This window comes from Schistocerca nitens, chromosome 11 (genome assembly GCF_023898315.1).
Source record: "Schistocerca nitens isolate TAMUIC-IGC-003100 chromosome 11, iqSchNite1.1, whole genome shotgun sequence".
In the NCBI taxonomy this organism is placed as follows: domain Eukaryota; kingdom Metazoa; phylum Arthropoda; class Insecta; order Orthoptera; family Acrididae; genus Schistocerca; species Schistocerca nitens.
Genome location: NC_064624.1, coordinates 196,008,824 through 196,021,623, shown reverse-complemented (window position 1 = coordinate 196,021,623; position 12,800 = coordinate 196,008,824). Strand labels below are relative to the sequence as shown.

The following is a 12,800-nucleotide window of genomic DNA, read 5'->3' as shown; positions in this document are numbered from 1 at the left end:
CCCACAGCATGTAAGCCAGCAATGCTAACTACTATGCCACACTACATGCAACCACAGCTCATGGCAATGTGTGTGTGGGCTTCCAATGTATGATGTAACTCTCCATTTGCAACAGCTAAGTTTATTTCATAAACACTGTAACCATTAAGGAACTTTCAACTCATTATAGTGTTATCTGCAATAATTTGTTATTTAAATGATTAATGGAAAATCTCATATGAGATGTGAAACAAATACTAACAAAGAGATAGAGGGGCTGGCCAGTACTTACCTCAGCTCAGTACAGCCGATAGATACACATAAAACAGAACTGAAAATTTACGTTCCTAGCTTTCGGAACAAATGTTCCTTCATCGGGGAGGAGAGAGGGGAAAGAAAGGGAAGAAGGGAAAGGAGATTCAGTTACTCACAACCCAGGGTATGAAGCAACAGGGAAAGGAAAATAGGGAGGGTAGCAAGGATGGAGGCATGGTTGTCAGAGGGAAGCCAAAGATATTCTACTGTAAGTACTGTGCCAGCTTCAAACCAAAGAGGATGCATACAGAAGTAAAGAGGTATATAGTATAAAGATAAACACAACTATGTAGGATGAAAAGATGCGTGAATGGCTAAAGAGGAAAGGGAAAGAGGAGAAGACTGAAAAGTAAATGGGATTGAGGTTGTTTAACGTAGGTTCAGTCCAGGGGGATGGCGGGATGAAAGGATGTGTTGGAGTGTAAGTTCCCATCTCCGCAGTTCAGAGGGACTGGTGTTGGGTGGGAGAAGCCAAATGGCACATACGGTGTAGCAGGTTCCTAGGTCCCTAGAATTATGCTGGAGGGCATGCTCCGATACTGGATATTGGGCATCTCCTAGGCGGACAGTTTGTCTGTGTCCATTCATGCACTCAGCCAGTTTAGTTGTTCTCATGCCGATGTAAAAGGCTGTGCAGTGCAGGCATGTCAGTTGATAAATGATGTGTAGTTTCACACGTGGCCCTGCCTTGAATTGTGTATGTTTTACCAGTAGCGGGGCTGGAGTAGGTGGTTGTGGGGGGATGCATGGGGCAGGTTTTGCAGCGGGGTCGGTTACAGGGGTAGGAACCGCTGGGTGGAGAACGTAGTCTGGGAATATTGTAGGGTTTAACAAGGATGTTATGGAGGTTAGGGGGACGACGAAAGGCAACTCTGGGTGGTGTGGGGAGAATTTTGTCAAGGGATGATCTCATTTCAGGGGTTGACTTGAGAAAGTCATATCCCTGGCGGAGTAATTTGTTGATGTTTTCGAGGCCAGGATAATATTGGATGACAAGGGGGATGCTTCTGTGTGGTCTGGGGGTAGGAACATTATTGTTGGATGGGGAGGAATGTACTGCTCGGGAAATCTGTTTGTGGACAAGGTCTGCAGGATAGTTGCGGGAGAGGAAAGCATTGGTCAGGTTATTGGTGTAATTGTTGAGGGATTCGTCACTGGAGCAGATAAGTTTGCCATGAATACCTAGGCTGTAGGGAAGGGAGCGTTTGATGTGGAAAGGATGGCAGCTATCAAAGTGAAGGTACTGTTGTTTGTTTGTGGGTTTGATATGGACAGAGGTGTGGATGTGAGCTTCAACAAGATGAAGGTCAACATCCAGGAAGGTGGCTTGGGTTTTGGAGAAGGACCAGGTGAAATTCAGATTCGAAAAGGAGTTGAGGTTATGGAGGAAATTAAGGAGTGTTTCTTCACCATGAGTCCCGACCACAAAGATGTCATCTATAAACCTATACCAGGCCAGGGGAAGCAGCTGTTGGGTCTTCAGGAAAGCCTCCTCCATGCGGCCCATGAAGAGGTTGGCATAGGACGGAGCCATCCTGGTTCCCATGGCCGTTCCCCTGATTTGTTTGTAGGTCTGGCCTTCAAAAGTGAAGTAATTATGGGTGAGGATGAAGTTGGTAAGTGTGATAAGGAACGAGGTTTTTGGAAGATCTTCGGGTGGGCGTTAGGAGAGGTAGTGATCAAGGGCAGAGAGACCATGGGTATGTGGGATGTTTGTGTAAAGGGATGTAGCATCTATGGTGACAAGAAAGGTTTCAGGTGGGAGAGGAGTGGGAATGGATTTGAGGCGTTCTAGGAAGTGGTTTGTGTCTTTGATGTAGGATGGGAGTCTGCGGGTGATAGGTTGGAGGTGCTGGTCTACCAGAGCTGAGATACGTTCGATTGGGGCTTGAAGCCTGCTACAATGGGACGGCCAGGATGGTACTCTTTGTGGATTTTGGGTAATAGGTAGAAGGTAGGGGTACGTGAGTAAGTCTATGGAAGCCATTGTGAGGCCTTGTGAGGGACCTTGGATTTTTAGGATTTTTTGCAGCTCAGTCTGGATGGAGGGAATGGGATCCTGGGTAACAGCTTTGTAGGTTGACGTGTCGGAGAGTTGACGCAGTCCTTCTGCCACATACTCCACACGGTCAAGTACGACAGTTGTGGAGCCTTTATCCGCCGGGAGGATGACAATAGAGCGGTCTATTTTCAGCTCCTTAATGGCACGGGATTCAGCTGGGGTGATGTTGGGGGTTGTCAGGATGTTCTTCAAGAAGGACTGGGAGGCAACACTGGATGTGAGGAATTCCTGAAATGTCTGCAAGGGATGGTTTTGGGGGAGGGGAGGAGGATCTCTTTGAGAAGGCAGTCGGAACTGTTCTAGACAGGGTTCAACACTGGGTCTAGTATTTGGGGGCTGTGTTTGGGTAGTGAAGTGATATTTCCAGTTGATGTTCCGGGTGAATGAGAGGAGATCTTTAACCAGGGCAGTGTGGTTGAATTTAGGCGTGGGGCTAAAGGTTAAGCCTTTTGATAGAACAGATGTCTCTGGAGGAGAGAGGGAGCTGGATGAGAGGTTTAGGACTGAATTGGGACTGGTGATATGTGGCATTTGACTGCGGTTATAGTTGAGATTTGGTCTGTGTGGGGTATGTGCTGGGATGGGGAGATTGAGTAGGGTGGCTAGGCTAGGTTTGTTGGCTATGAGGGGGGTTTGTTGAAGGTTCTGTTGTGGTTGGTGTTTGTGAGGGATAGGGAGAGGGACCCCACTTCTTAGGTTGCACTAGCACTGTGGATAGTTTTTTCAGGTGGTGTGTGGCATGGAACTCAAGTTTGCAGCTGGCTTCTAGGATGATGTTCCTGAGTGTGTTCTCCAAGCAAGGGTTTGAGAGGTGGAGGACTTTGAAGAGAGATAGGAGCTGTTGGGAGTGGTGGTTACATGAAGTAGTGTAGAGGTTCAGGACAAGTTGGGTAAGGGCTAAGGATTGAAGGTTCTGGAAGTCCAGGAGAGACTGGTGGAAGGAGGAATTGCACCCAGAGACGGGAACTTTTAAGGTAAGCCCTTTAGGGGTAATTCCAAAGGTTAAGCAGGACCGGAGGAAAAGTATGTGGGATTGCAGTTTGGCTACGGTGAATGCATGTTTCCGGAATGAATGTAAATAATGTGGTATAGGATTAGGGTACATAGTGGGTAACTGGTGGGTAACTGGTGGGTAGGGAAATTAAATAACTAAAGTTGAAATAGTAATCATAAGAAGGAATAAAACGCGGAGGGAAGGACGAGAAAGAAAGAAATTGTGTTGGTAACGTTCAATACCAAAGGAAGACCACTAAATAAGAAAAATACGGAAAAAGTTGACCAGACCAAGCAAGTATGTCCAGATCAGGGGAAAAGAACACACGTTGCTTAAAAACAGAGATAGCGAGTGGCGAAAAAAAGGATCGCGCGTGCCGCAAAAGAGATGGCGCGTGCCGCAAAAGAGATGGCGCGTGCCGCAAAAGAGATGGCGCGTGCCGCAAAAGAGATGGCGCGTGCCGCAAAAGAGATGGCGCGTGCCGCAAAAGAGATGGCGCGTGCCGCAAAAGAGATGGCGCGTGCCGCAAAAGAGATCGCGCGTGCCGCAAAAGAGATCGCGCGTGCCGCAAAAAAGTTCGCGGGTGGCGCAGAAATGTCCCAAAAAATTTTCTTGTGGCAGAGAAAGATAGCCAATGGCACAAAAATATCGGCAGCAACAAGAAATCGACGGAAATGGATGATACTGGTAGGTGTGGAAGAGATTGTTGGCAGTGATTGTTGGCTGGAAAACAGCGGATAACGAACGTTAAAACTATGGAATGTTGAATAAATAAATCAATAAATAAAAAAGAGAACAGGACTATAAACGGAACAAGATAATAGGAGGAAGATGAAACTAGCACAGTTGGTGACGAAAATATTTATTTATGTAAATATAAAACACTGAAGAAGAGAAAGTGTTAAGATGACAGACGTAAGTGATAGCTAACAAAAGGGACAAAACAATGAAGGATGTGGACCATATAGGTGATCTAAATGATTAATGGAAAATCTCATATGAGATGTGAAACAGAAAACATAATAGTCAAATTTAATTTTGTTGAAATCTTGTGCCTGCTTTCTCATTATCATCATCCACCTCATGTAATTATTCATTCTTGATTTCTTGCATTAATACAAGATCTATTTACAAATAAGAACCTATTATGTTGCAGTCTTCCAGAGACAATGAAAGAACTTGTCTGTTTGTGTTAAGGAGTATTATTGATTTCTACTACAAGTGAAGATACTATTTGGTAAATTCTGGGAACAGTCAATTTTTATAATTTTTATTTACTCATTCCAGAATTTAAATACAACCGATATTTTTACTTATTCACTGGTGAATACATGTTCAATAGATCTATTAAATTCTATCGGTTTTTTTTTTTTTTTTTTTTTTTTTGTAGACAGTCATTAATAGTAGGGAGACTGATTAGAGAGGGAATACTGCTTCACTACAATTCATTAATTTCGGTGGCTTTAACTCCTTTCACAGAAGTAATCATAAACACAAGTCCTGCAACACAAGAAGTGTACAGCAGCTGATTTACTCGGTATCTCATAAAGGATTAGATTACAGGTCAAATGTCTGGACTGGTCATAGGACTCTAGAAAACAAAGCACTGGGGCCTCCACACAGGACCGCCAAACCATCTCTCTCGAATTTACCAAATATGACAAATCCTATCCCAGATCAGCAGAGTCGAAGTTTTCAGTGAATAACGTTTGCTGAAGGAAAAGCCAGTATGCAATATTGACAATATTATGTAAAAGACAGATTTTTGTTCACCACTTAGAGGAGACCTTGAGTCACAGATAGGCACAACAAAATGACTGCTATATATCTGAGCTTTTGGACAGAGTGCTTTCTGCTAAAACACACACACACACGCGCGCACACACACACACACACACACACACACACACACACACACAAGATCACTGTCTCTGGCCATTAAAGCTGGACTGCAAGCAACTGTTTATGATGGGGGAAGAAATCCAGGTTGGTGGGGGTAAGGAGGAGGCTGGTGTGACAATGGGGAGGTATAGTGGAGTAGGGGTGGGAGAAAGTGTAGTGCTGTTTGTGGGAGCATGTAGGGACATCGTGGGTACACAGCAGGAGAAAAATAGCAGTGGGGAAGAAGACTAGTGGGTGCATTGGTGGATTTGAAGGCTGTACAGTGCCCTGCCCTGTCCCCATCATGCCCCTGTGTACTCCTGTAAGCAGCAATACAAATTACCACACCCCCACCCTGCTAGCCCTACCTAACCCCAGCCCAGCCTCCTCATTACCATCAGCACCCACAGATTGCTTCTCCCATCAAGCACAGCTCCTTGCAGTCTGGCCACAGTGGTCAGAGACAGTGATCGTGTATGGGAGTTGTACTTGCATGAATGTCTGTTTTATAATTAAGGACTGTATCAAGAGCCTACTTCCACCTTTAGTTGATATTATAAATCAATCTTTCAAGCAGGGCTACTTTCCAGACTATTTAAATTATGCGAAATTACTACCTCTCTTCAAAAAAGGAAAAATTGAAAATTATAGGCCAATTTCTCTACTATCATGCTTTGCAAAAATATTAGAAACTATTATGAAAGATTGGCTAATGAATTATTTAAATAAATACAGCTTACTGTCTGTTGACCAGTTTGGATTTTGATCAGGGAAAAGCACAGAATCAGCAACAGCACACCTCACAAAACACATTCTAGAAGCATTAGATAAAGGGAACTATACAACTGGTATACTTCTTGATCTAACTAAAGTGTTTGATACAGTAGACCACAACATATTGTTAAATAAGTTAGATGAACTTGGAATAAGGGGACTAGTGAAAAAGTGGTTCCAGTCATATCTAAAAAATAGAAGACAGATAACTGAAATCTCACATATTTCAAGGTGCTCAAACTATATTGTAAAGCATACTTCAGACCCAAATTATGTAAAGATAGGTGTCCCACAGGGTATTGTCCTTGGCCCAATACTATTCCTCATTTACATAAATGACTTCCCACAGAGCAACAAGCATGGACAAATAATATTGTTTGCAGATGACTCAAATGTTCTAATCAGTGACACATCACCAGATGCACTGAAAGAAAACGCCGAACAAACACTAAACAGTGTACGTGAGTGGGCATCCAATAATAAACTAACACTAAATTTTAAAAAAACAAATGCTGTTAACTTCTATGTGTGCAAAAAACCACACTATAACAACTTTAACTTAAACGATGAAACTATAGAATGTGTAGACTACACAAAATTTCTTGGTATGCATGTTGACAGTCGGTTAAAGTGGGAACAACATATTAAAATACTTAGTAACAGAATCGCTACAGCATGCTATGCTCTTAGAATTCAGACTGCAGTGTGTGATACTACATGTGTCTGATCTGTATATTTTTCTTATATCCATGCATCTAGTGAGGAAAAATAAAGTTAAAACTCAGCAGAGCTTGTTGTACAATGCCATTAAATTATATAATAAATTACCCCAAAAATAAAACATATTGACACAATCGGACAGTTCAAAACAAAACTAAAAATTTTTTTTATTAAATAAAAGTTATTACGCAGTAACGGACTATCTGAATTAAAACATGTGGTGTAATTAAAGTAGCCTGCATTGTAATACATGAGGAAATAAGTATAATATGAAATCCAGAATTGTACAGTACTATAAGAAAATTACATAAGGATATAAAACTAATTTAAGATACCTCAAAAATGTGTGTTATATTAATTTTATGTGTATAATTTTAGGTATATTGTATTGTATATGATTTTGCTGACGAAATTCACACAATGTAAATTGTTAAATGGATTAATAAAGTAATCAATCAATCAATCAATCAATCTACTATTTTATAAGAGGTGCTTTTGACCTAAAGCTCATATGTATAGCAGTCATTTTGTTGTGTCTGTCAGCGACTCAACATCACTTCTATATGGCGAGTAACAATTTTTCCTTTTTTTTATAATACTGTCATAACATTTGAGAAACTCACTTCTGATATCATATGCACAACTCATCAGCTAATAATGACAGACAGTATTAAGCAAGCAACTGTACAAAATTAAAAACAAAATCCTAAGGCACAAGAAACAATCCCACAGGACAGCATGCTGCCTGTACCTGATGAAACACAATGCAGGGACTAATGTTATGGTGATGAGAGTGAAGATTTGACAAACTCAAGTGGTTGCTTCATCTACAGATCTCCTAGGATCAACTTAATGTGTGCTGTATTGTCAACATAAGTATCTCCTTTTTAATTCCATTGTAGCTCAATGGTAAAGTTATTCTGGCCAGAGCACAGATTCGCATACCTGCTATTATGTTCCACATTCTATTCCTTACTCTGCTAGGTTGTCAGATGCAGAGTGGCTCACTCAGCTGCAGCAGTGTTCACTGACTGGAGACTGGTATCATGCAACCAGTCACCCTGTTTGTCTCTTGTTGTTACACTTTGCATTTGGTTTACGAGCTTTCATTGTTGCTGTTTAGCTTCTTGTTATCTGATCATTACTGTTTAGTTTTATTGCTTTGGATGAAAATGACTGCAACATTCATGAGTAATTCGTACGACATGCCGCACAAGTGTAAAATTTGCAGCTCTTATTTTATAATATGGAACAACCTTCCTACTGACTTCAGAAGGTGTCATGATATGAATAAAAATTAAGACTTCCTGAATTTTTTCAGTTTTGTAAATAAATTTCAGTGGATTAAAATGTCATCTCACTATGTAGTTACATTCAGGAACTGATTTCTATATTACAGTTCAAGTATGTGGAATCACTTTAGACTCAAAATTGAACTGTACACTGAAACAAATTACAACTGTTCCATAAAATTTTAAGATTTTGTACGTTTCAGCATATATCTGACATGAAAAATTTGAAAAGATTTAAATGAATATAAGATGGCAAATGTATGGAGTGTATCACGTCACACACAGTGCTCTCCATGACATTCAAATAAGAACAACTATTAGATTTACTAAGTTTCATGATACAGCATGAAGCCTCAGTTGCTGCTGTTTATAAAAACTGAACAATTGTTCTGAAATCCCCTTGAAAGCTCCAAAATTTTGGGTATGGCCAAATGCTATAACACACAAAGAGCACAGTATCACTTAATCTGATTTGTGTCAAATACAACATCAACTCTACTGGCAATGTCTTCAGATAATCTCTGTGGCAGAATTGTCGAATGTCTCATGAATCAAATTAAGTTTCATGTAATTTTATGCTATATGATGGCCAGTTACACAGACAATTAATTGCATTCAAATAACATCCAAAGTCTCTCACAAATTTATGGTTCTATTTGCAGGGAAACTGTATTTAACATGCTTGTTGAACCAAGTTGAAAAGGGGTAAAGGGTTAAAAACATACAAAAACAAACATCACTAGAAAAGTAGCAAAATTGGAAGCTATCCCTCACTACATCTATTACACTGCTGCAAATAAGAGGTGGTTCTCACTCACAATACACGTTCTAAATTAGAAACCAAATGCAAAAACTTGAAAACAGAAAGAAAACTAATAAAGTTAATATAAATAAAAAGTTCAGTGTGAAAATGTACAGTTAATTCCAAGCAATTTTAGTCGGTTGCAAAAGTGTGTATTATGATGCACCAGAACCTACTTTATTTCTGCAGAATTTTAGATTAGCATTTACAAAGCAGTATTCATCTGAGGCAATCAATCTGGAATAGATCCAGTGGTTACAATTAACCATGGGCATATGAAAAGAACAGCGAGTTAAACAGAATTATATTGCAACCAGACAACAGAAGGAGCCAACTAGGGAAGTAGTAAAAATACTGTGGGAATAAACTGATGATAACTCAGCTGATAATATAGAAACCGGGAAGAAAATCAGGAAAAAGATGATTGTGGTAAATTTTTGGGTATTCTCAGTTTCAGCCTTAGTCATCAACTGTTATAAATACTGGGACCCAACAAAATTTCGAAAAGTAGATGTTCTGCAGCCACCAGCCACATGAATGCAACATAAGATCAGAAAGAGAACTGGCAAACACTCACAAGTGGCAGGCTGACGGCAGCCTCCTTTACCAGCTTGGCAGCACCCTTCGCACTGGATGCTGGTGGCAATGGGAATCGCGTCACACATTTGGCCTGTGACACCCCACAGCGCCCACTCCGACTCCTCTGCACACTTGGTGTCACCGCTGCTTTCTGCTTTATCATCTCCTTGTTGGGTGGACATGTGATGGTGGCACAACCGGATGCAGCAGCTTCCTTGCCGCAGCCATTGTGGCCTGTGACCTGTATGGGAGACAGCACTTGTGGCTGGGGCTCAGGACAGCTGCGCTCCACTTTGCTGTAAGCTAAAACTTCCTGCAGTGTGCTGATGTTGATGCCAGAGCCTGAAAGAATTACACAGCAATCCTGCAGACTCTGATCATGAATAGTGTTTGAAAATAGGTACAGCAGTTAAAGCACCTATAGAACAGTATTCTATTCTGTGCTGTGAACACCAGAAATCACTAAATACTTACCTGCACTTGACTTCATCATTCAATATAAGTTTCCACACTACTAATTTCAACATTCTAATCGGTTTCTAAGGAAACATTTTCTTTCATAAAATATTCTAAATTTACAGTCCACTAAAACTGTGTGCTCTTCAAAATTTGATCCCTCTTATAATTGTACATCTTTCCCTTTTCCCCCCTCCCAAGACTGATATACCACATTTGAAAGCCCTCATCTCCCTTTAAAACCAACATTTTGCTTTTTCTACAAAATTATTAAATATTAAGTTACACGTATCCAAAATTAACATGTTCTAGAATGTTCACTTCTTAAAATGTGTCTGTGACTGTGTCCAAATTTAAATATTATAGTGTCGTATGCCCAATTTACCTATTTCCAGATGTACATATTTTTACTGATGTTGTGTTTCTTTGTGAAATATTCAAATAATACAACATAAGATTCCACAAAATTTTTGACAGGCTTTAAACCTAGTGCACATTAAGACTTTGACTTCACAAAATTGTACCATGTATAGTATTAATTTTATGTTGCTATGACTGTTACTTTAACATGTTATATAGGCACTGTTTCTTGAGTTTTGTGTTAACGTTTTTCCTAGTTTGCTCCCTTTAAATTTATTTACTGTTTAACTTTTAACCTTTTAATTGTTTTGCCATTGCTCTACCAAAGATGGCATTTTCTTTATATTTGGGCCTCACTCTTGAGTAGTAACCCAACAGAAAACAGTGAACTTTGAAATCAAAATAATTTACAGAAGACATTGTAAACAAAGATTTTAAATACCTTGACAAGAATATTTAAAAATACAACATTACGTAGCAATCGTGCTTTTAAAACATGTCATGAACATTGATGAAATATGGCCATTATTTACACACACTGTCCGAATGAAACAAGATACCTGCTTTGGTATGGTCATAGCTTTACATGGGGGACACATTTAAAGTAATCCTCATAGCAACTGCCCTTTTTTCCTTCTAAACCTTTCTGCATATATGTCATTTTATCTTTAAGTTTTATATAGCTTCATGAATAATTCAAGACCACATTCCATGTATTTTTTTGTGAATTGAGTTAGTCACTACTAAATTCCTGAGAAAAACAGCTGTTTAAATCTTTTCTACTGGTATCTAACGATGTAGAGGCTTATCTCACTAGGGGTAAGATAGATACTGCCTACAGGAAAATTAAAGAGACCTTTGGAGAAAAGAGGACCACTTGTATGAATATCAAGAGCTCAGATGGAAACCCAGTTCTAAGCAAAGAAGGGAAAGCAGAAAGGTGGAAGGAGTATATAGAGGGTCTATACAAGGGTGATGTACATGAGGACAATATTATGGAAATGGAAGAGGGTGTAGATGAAGATGAAATGAGAGATACAATACTGCGTGAAGAGTCTGACAGAGCACTGAAAGACCTGAGTTGAAACAAGGCCCCGGGAGTAGACAACATTCCATTAGAACCACTGATGGCCTTGGGAGAGCCAGTCCTGACAAAACGCTACCATCTGGTGAGCAAAATGTATGAGACGGGCGAAATACCCACAGAAGATGTAAGTGAAGTGGAAATAGCACCTGATCTGGGACTGGATTCTATAAATACCAAACTTCAGTATTATTACAAATCTCCTGTAAAGAATAAGATGGTTCACTGTGAGAAAAAGTGCCTGAAGTAAAAATTGAGAAGTCTGCCTCAGTAGTGGATCATACAAATATGGCAGAACTGAAAAAAGAAGAGTGGAAAAATGTAGAAAGTGAAATCTTAGGCTAACTGAAAGGCACATTTCACAGTTCAGACATGTGTGTGTGACAAAATACAAATTTTTGACTATACTTCAAAAGAGGTATGGAACGCAAAACAGTTAGAAGAACTGGTATATGAGTGGTTCCAAATCCAACACTAGGTAACATATTGTGTGAGAAAATACAAGTACTTCAAGGTGTACACAAATTTTGCTGTGATCATAAGACAAGCTGTGTGATGTTGGGATACAACAAAATGGAATTAGAGTACATAAGCAGAAGCAGCTACTGTTGGACAATCTTCAGCAAGTGTATGCATATTTCAAAGACACATACCCATATGTAAAAACTGGATTCTCAAAATTTTGTGAGCTGCAGACAGAACAATGTGTTCTTACCAATGCTAGTATGACCCATGTTGCTTCTGTACGTGTCTTACATAGAATTTTTAGTTAATGGTTGAAGAGTGTAAATTAAAAGAACCAATAAAGTGTTAAGAACAAATATTCCCCTAATGCAACAGTTCCTATCACACAGCAGCAGTCTGTCACGGATCTTTAAAATTATTGAAGGAGGACTCAGGGTAAATGAATAAAGTGTTGCTGGCAATTTTGCAGAGAATTACTGCATCTTTCATGATGAAGTTATGAGGTAATGGGCGAGTCATTGGGCCTTGAAAATATTCTAACTTTGGAGGAAGCAGTGGCCGCACGGGCCACTTGGCGGGCACAGGCTACTCAGCAGGCTGACCATACGGTGGCGGATGCTGGCCGAAGCAAGAGGGGTCCAGCCATGTGGCTGGGAATTCTATGGTGACACTATGTTGATGAAGGAGACAGGCTGGGAAAGCCAAAGATGACGGACTTTAAGATACCTTAATGGCAGACATTTCACAGTTTTTATAGAAATTAATAGTAGCCACACAAATCATGATACCTCAAAAAGAAACATGTACATTACTATTATTTGCACGACGATCCTGATGGTGTAATCAGATTGTCAATATCTTTATTAGTTTAAAGTCTAGTATCTGATAGTAAATTATACAAGTAAAACCCAGCAACGAATTTCCAAAATTTAAATGCTTCAGTTGATTTTGTCATTCAACAAGTCTTTAGAAAGCTATTAGTGTAAAACTAAATTGGTATAAATTACAGGCATGTAACTTGAATAGTACATGAGTTA

The 12,800-nt window shown here is 39.9% G+C and overlaps 1 protein-coding gene across 6 annotated transcripts in view; it reads right to left on the bottom strand.

Moving 5' to 3' along the window:
- Positions 1 to 12,800, bottom strand: part of LOC126212877 (uncharacterized) — a 262,978-nt gene that overhangs the window by 117,025 nt on the left and 133,153 nt on the right. For all 6 annotated transcript variants that reach the window (XM_049940372.1, XM_049940375.1, XM_049940377.1 and 3 more), the window contains one exon: positions 9,397 to 9,740. In XM_049940372.1, coding sequence (XP_049796329.1) covers positions 9,397 to 9,740 — 344 coding nt within the window. The remainder of the gene's footprint in view (positions 1 to 9,396; positions 9,741 to 12,800) is intronic.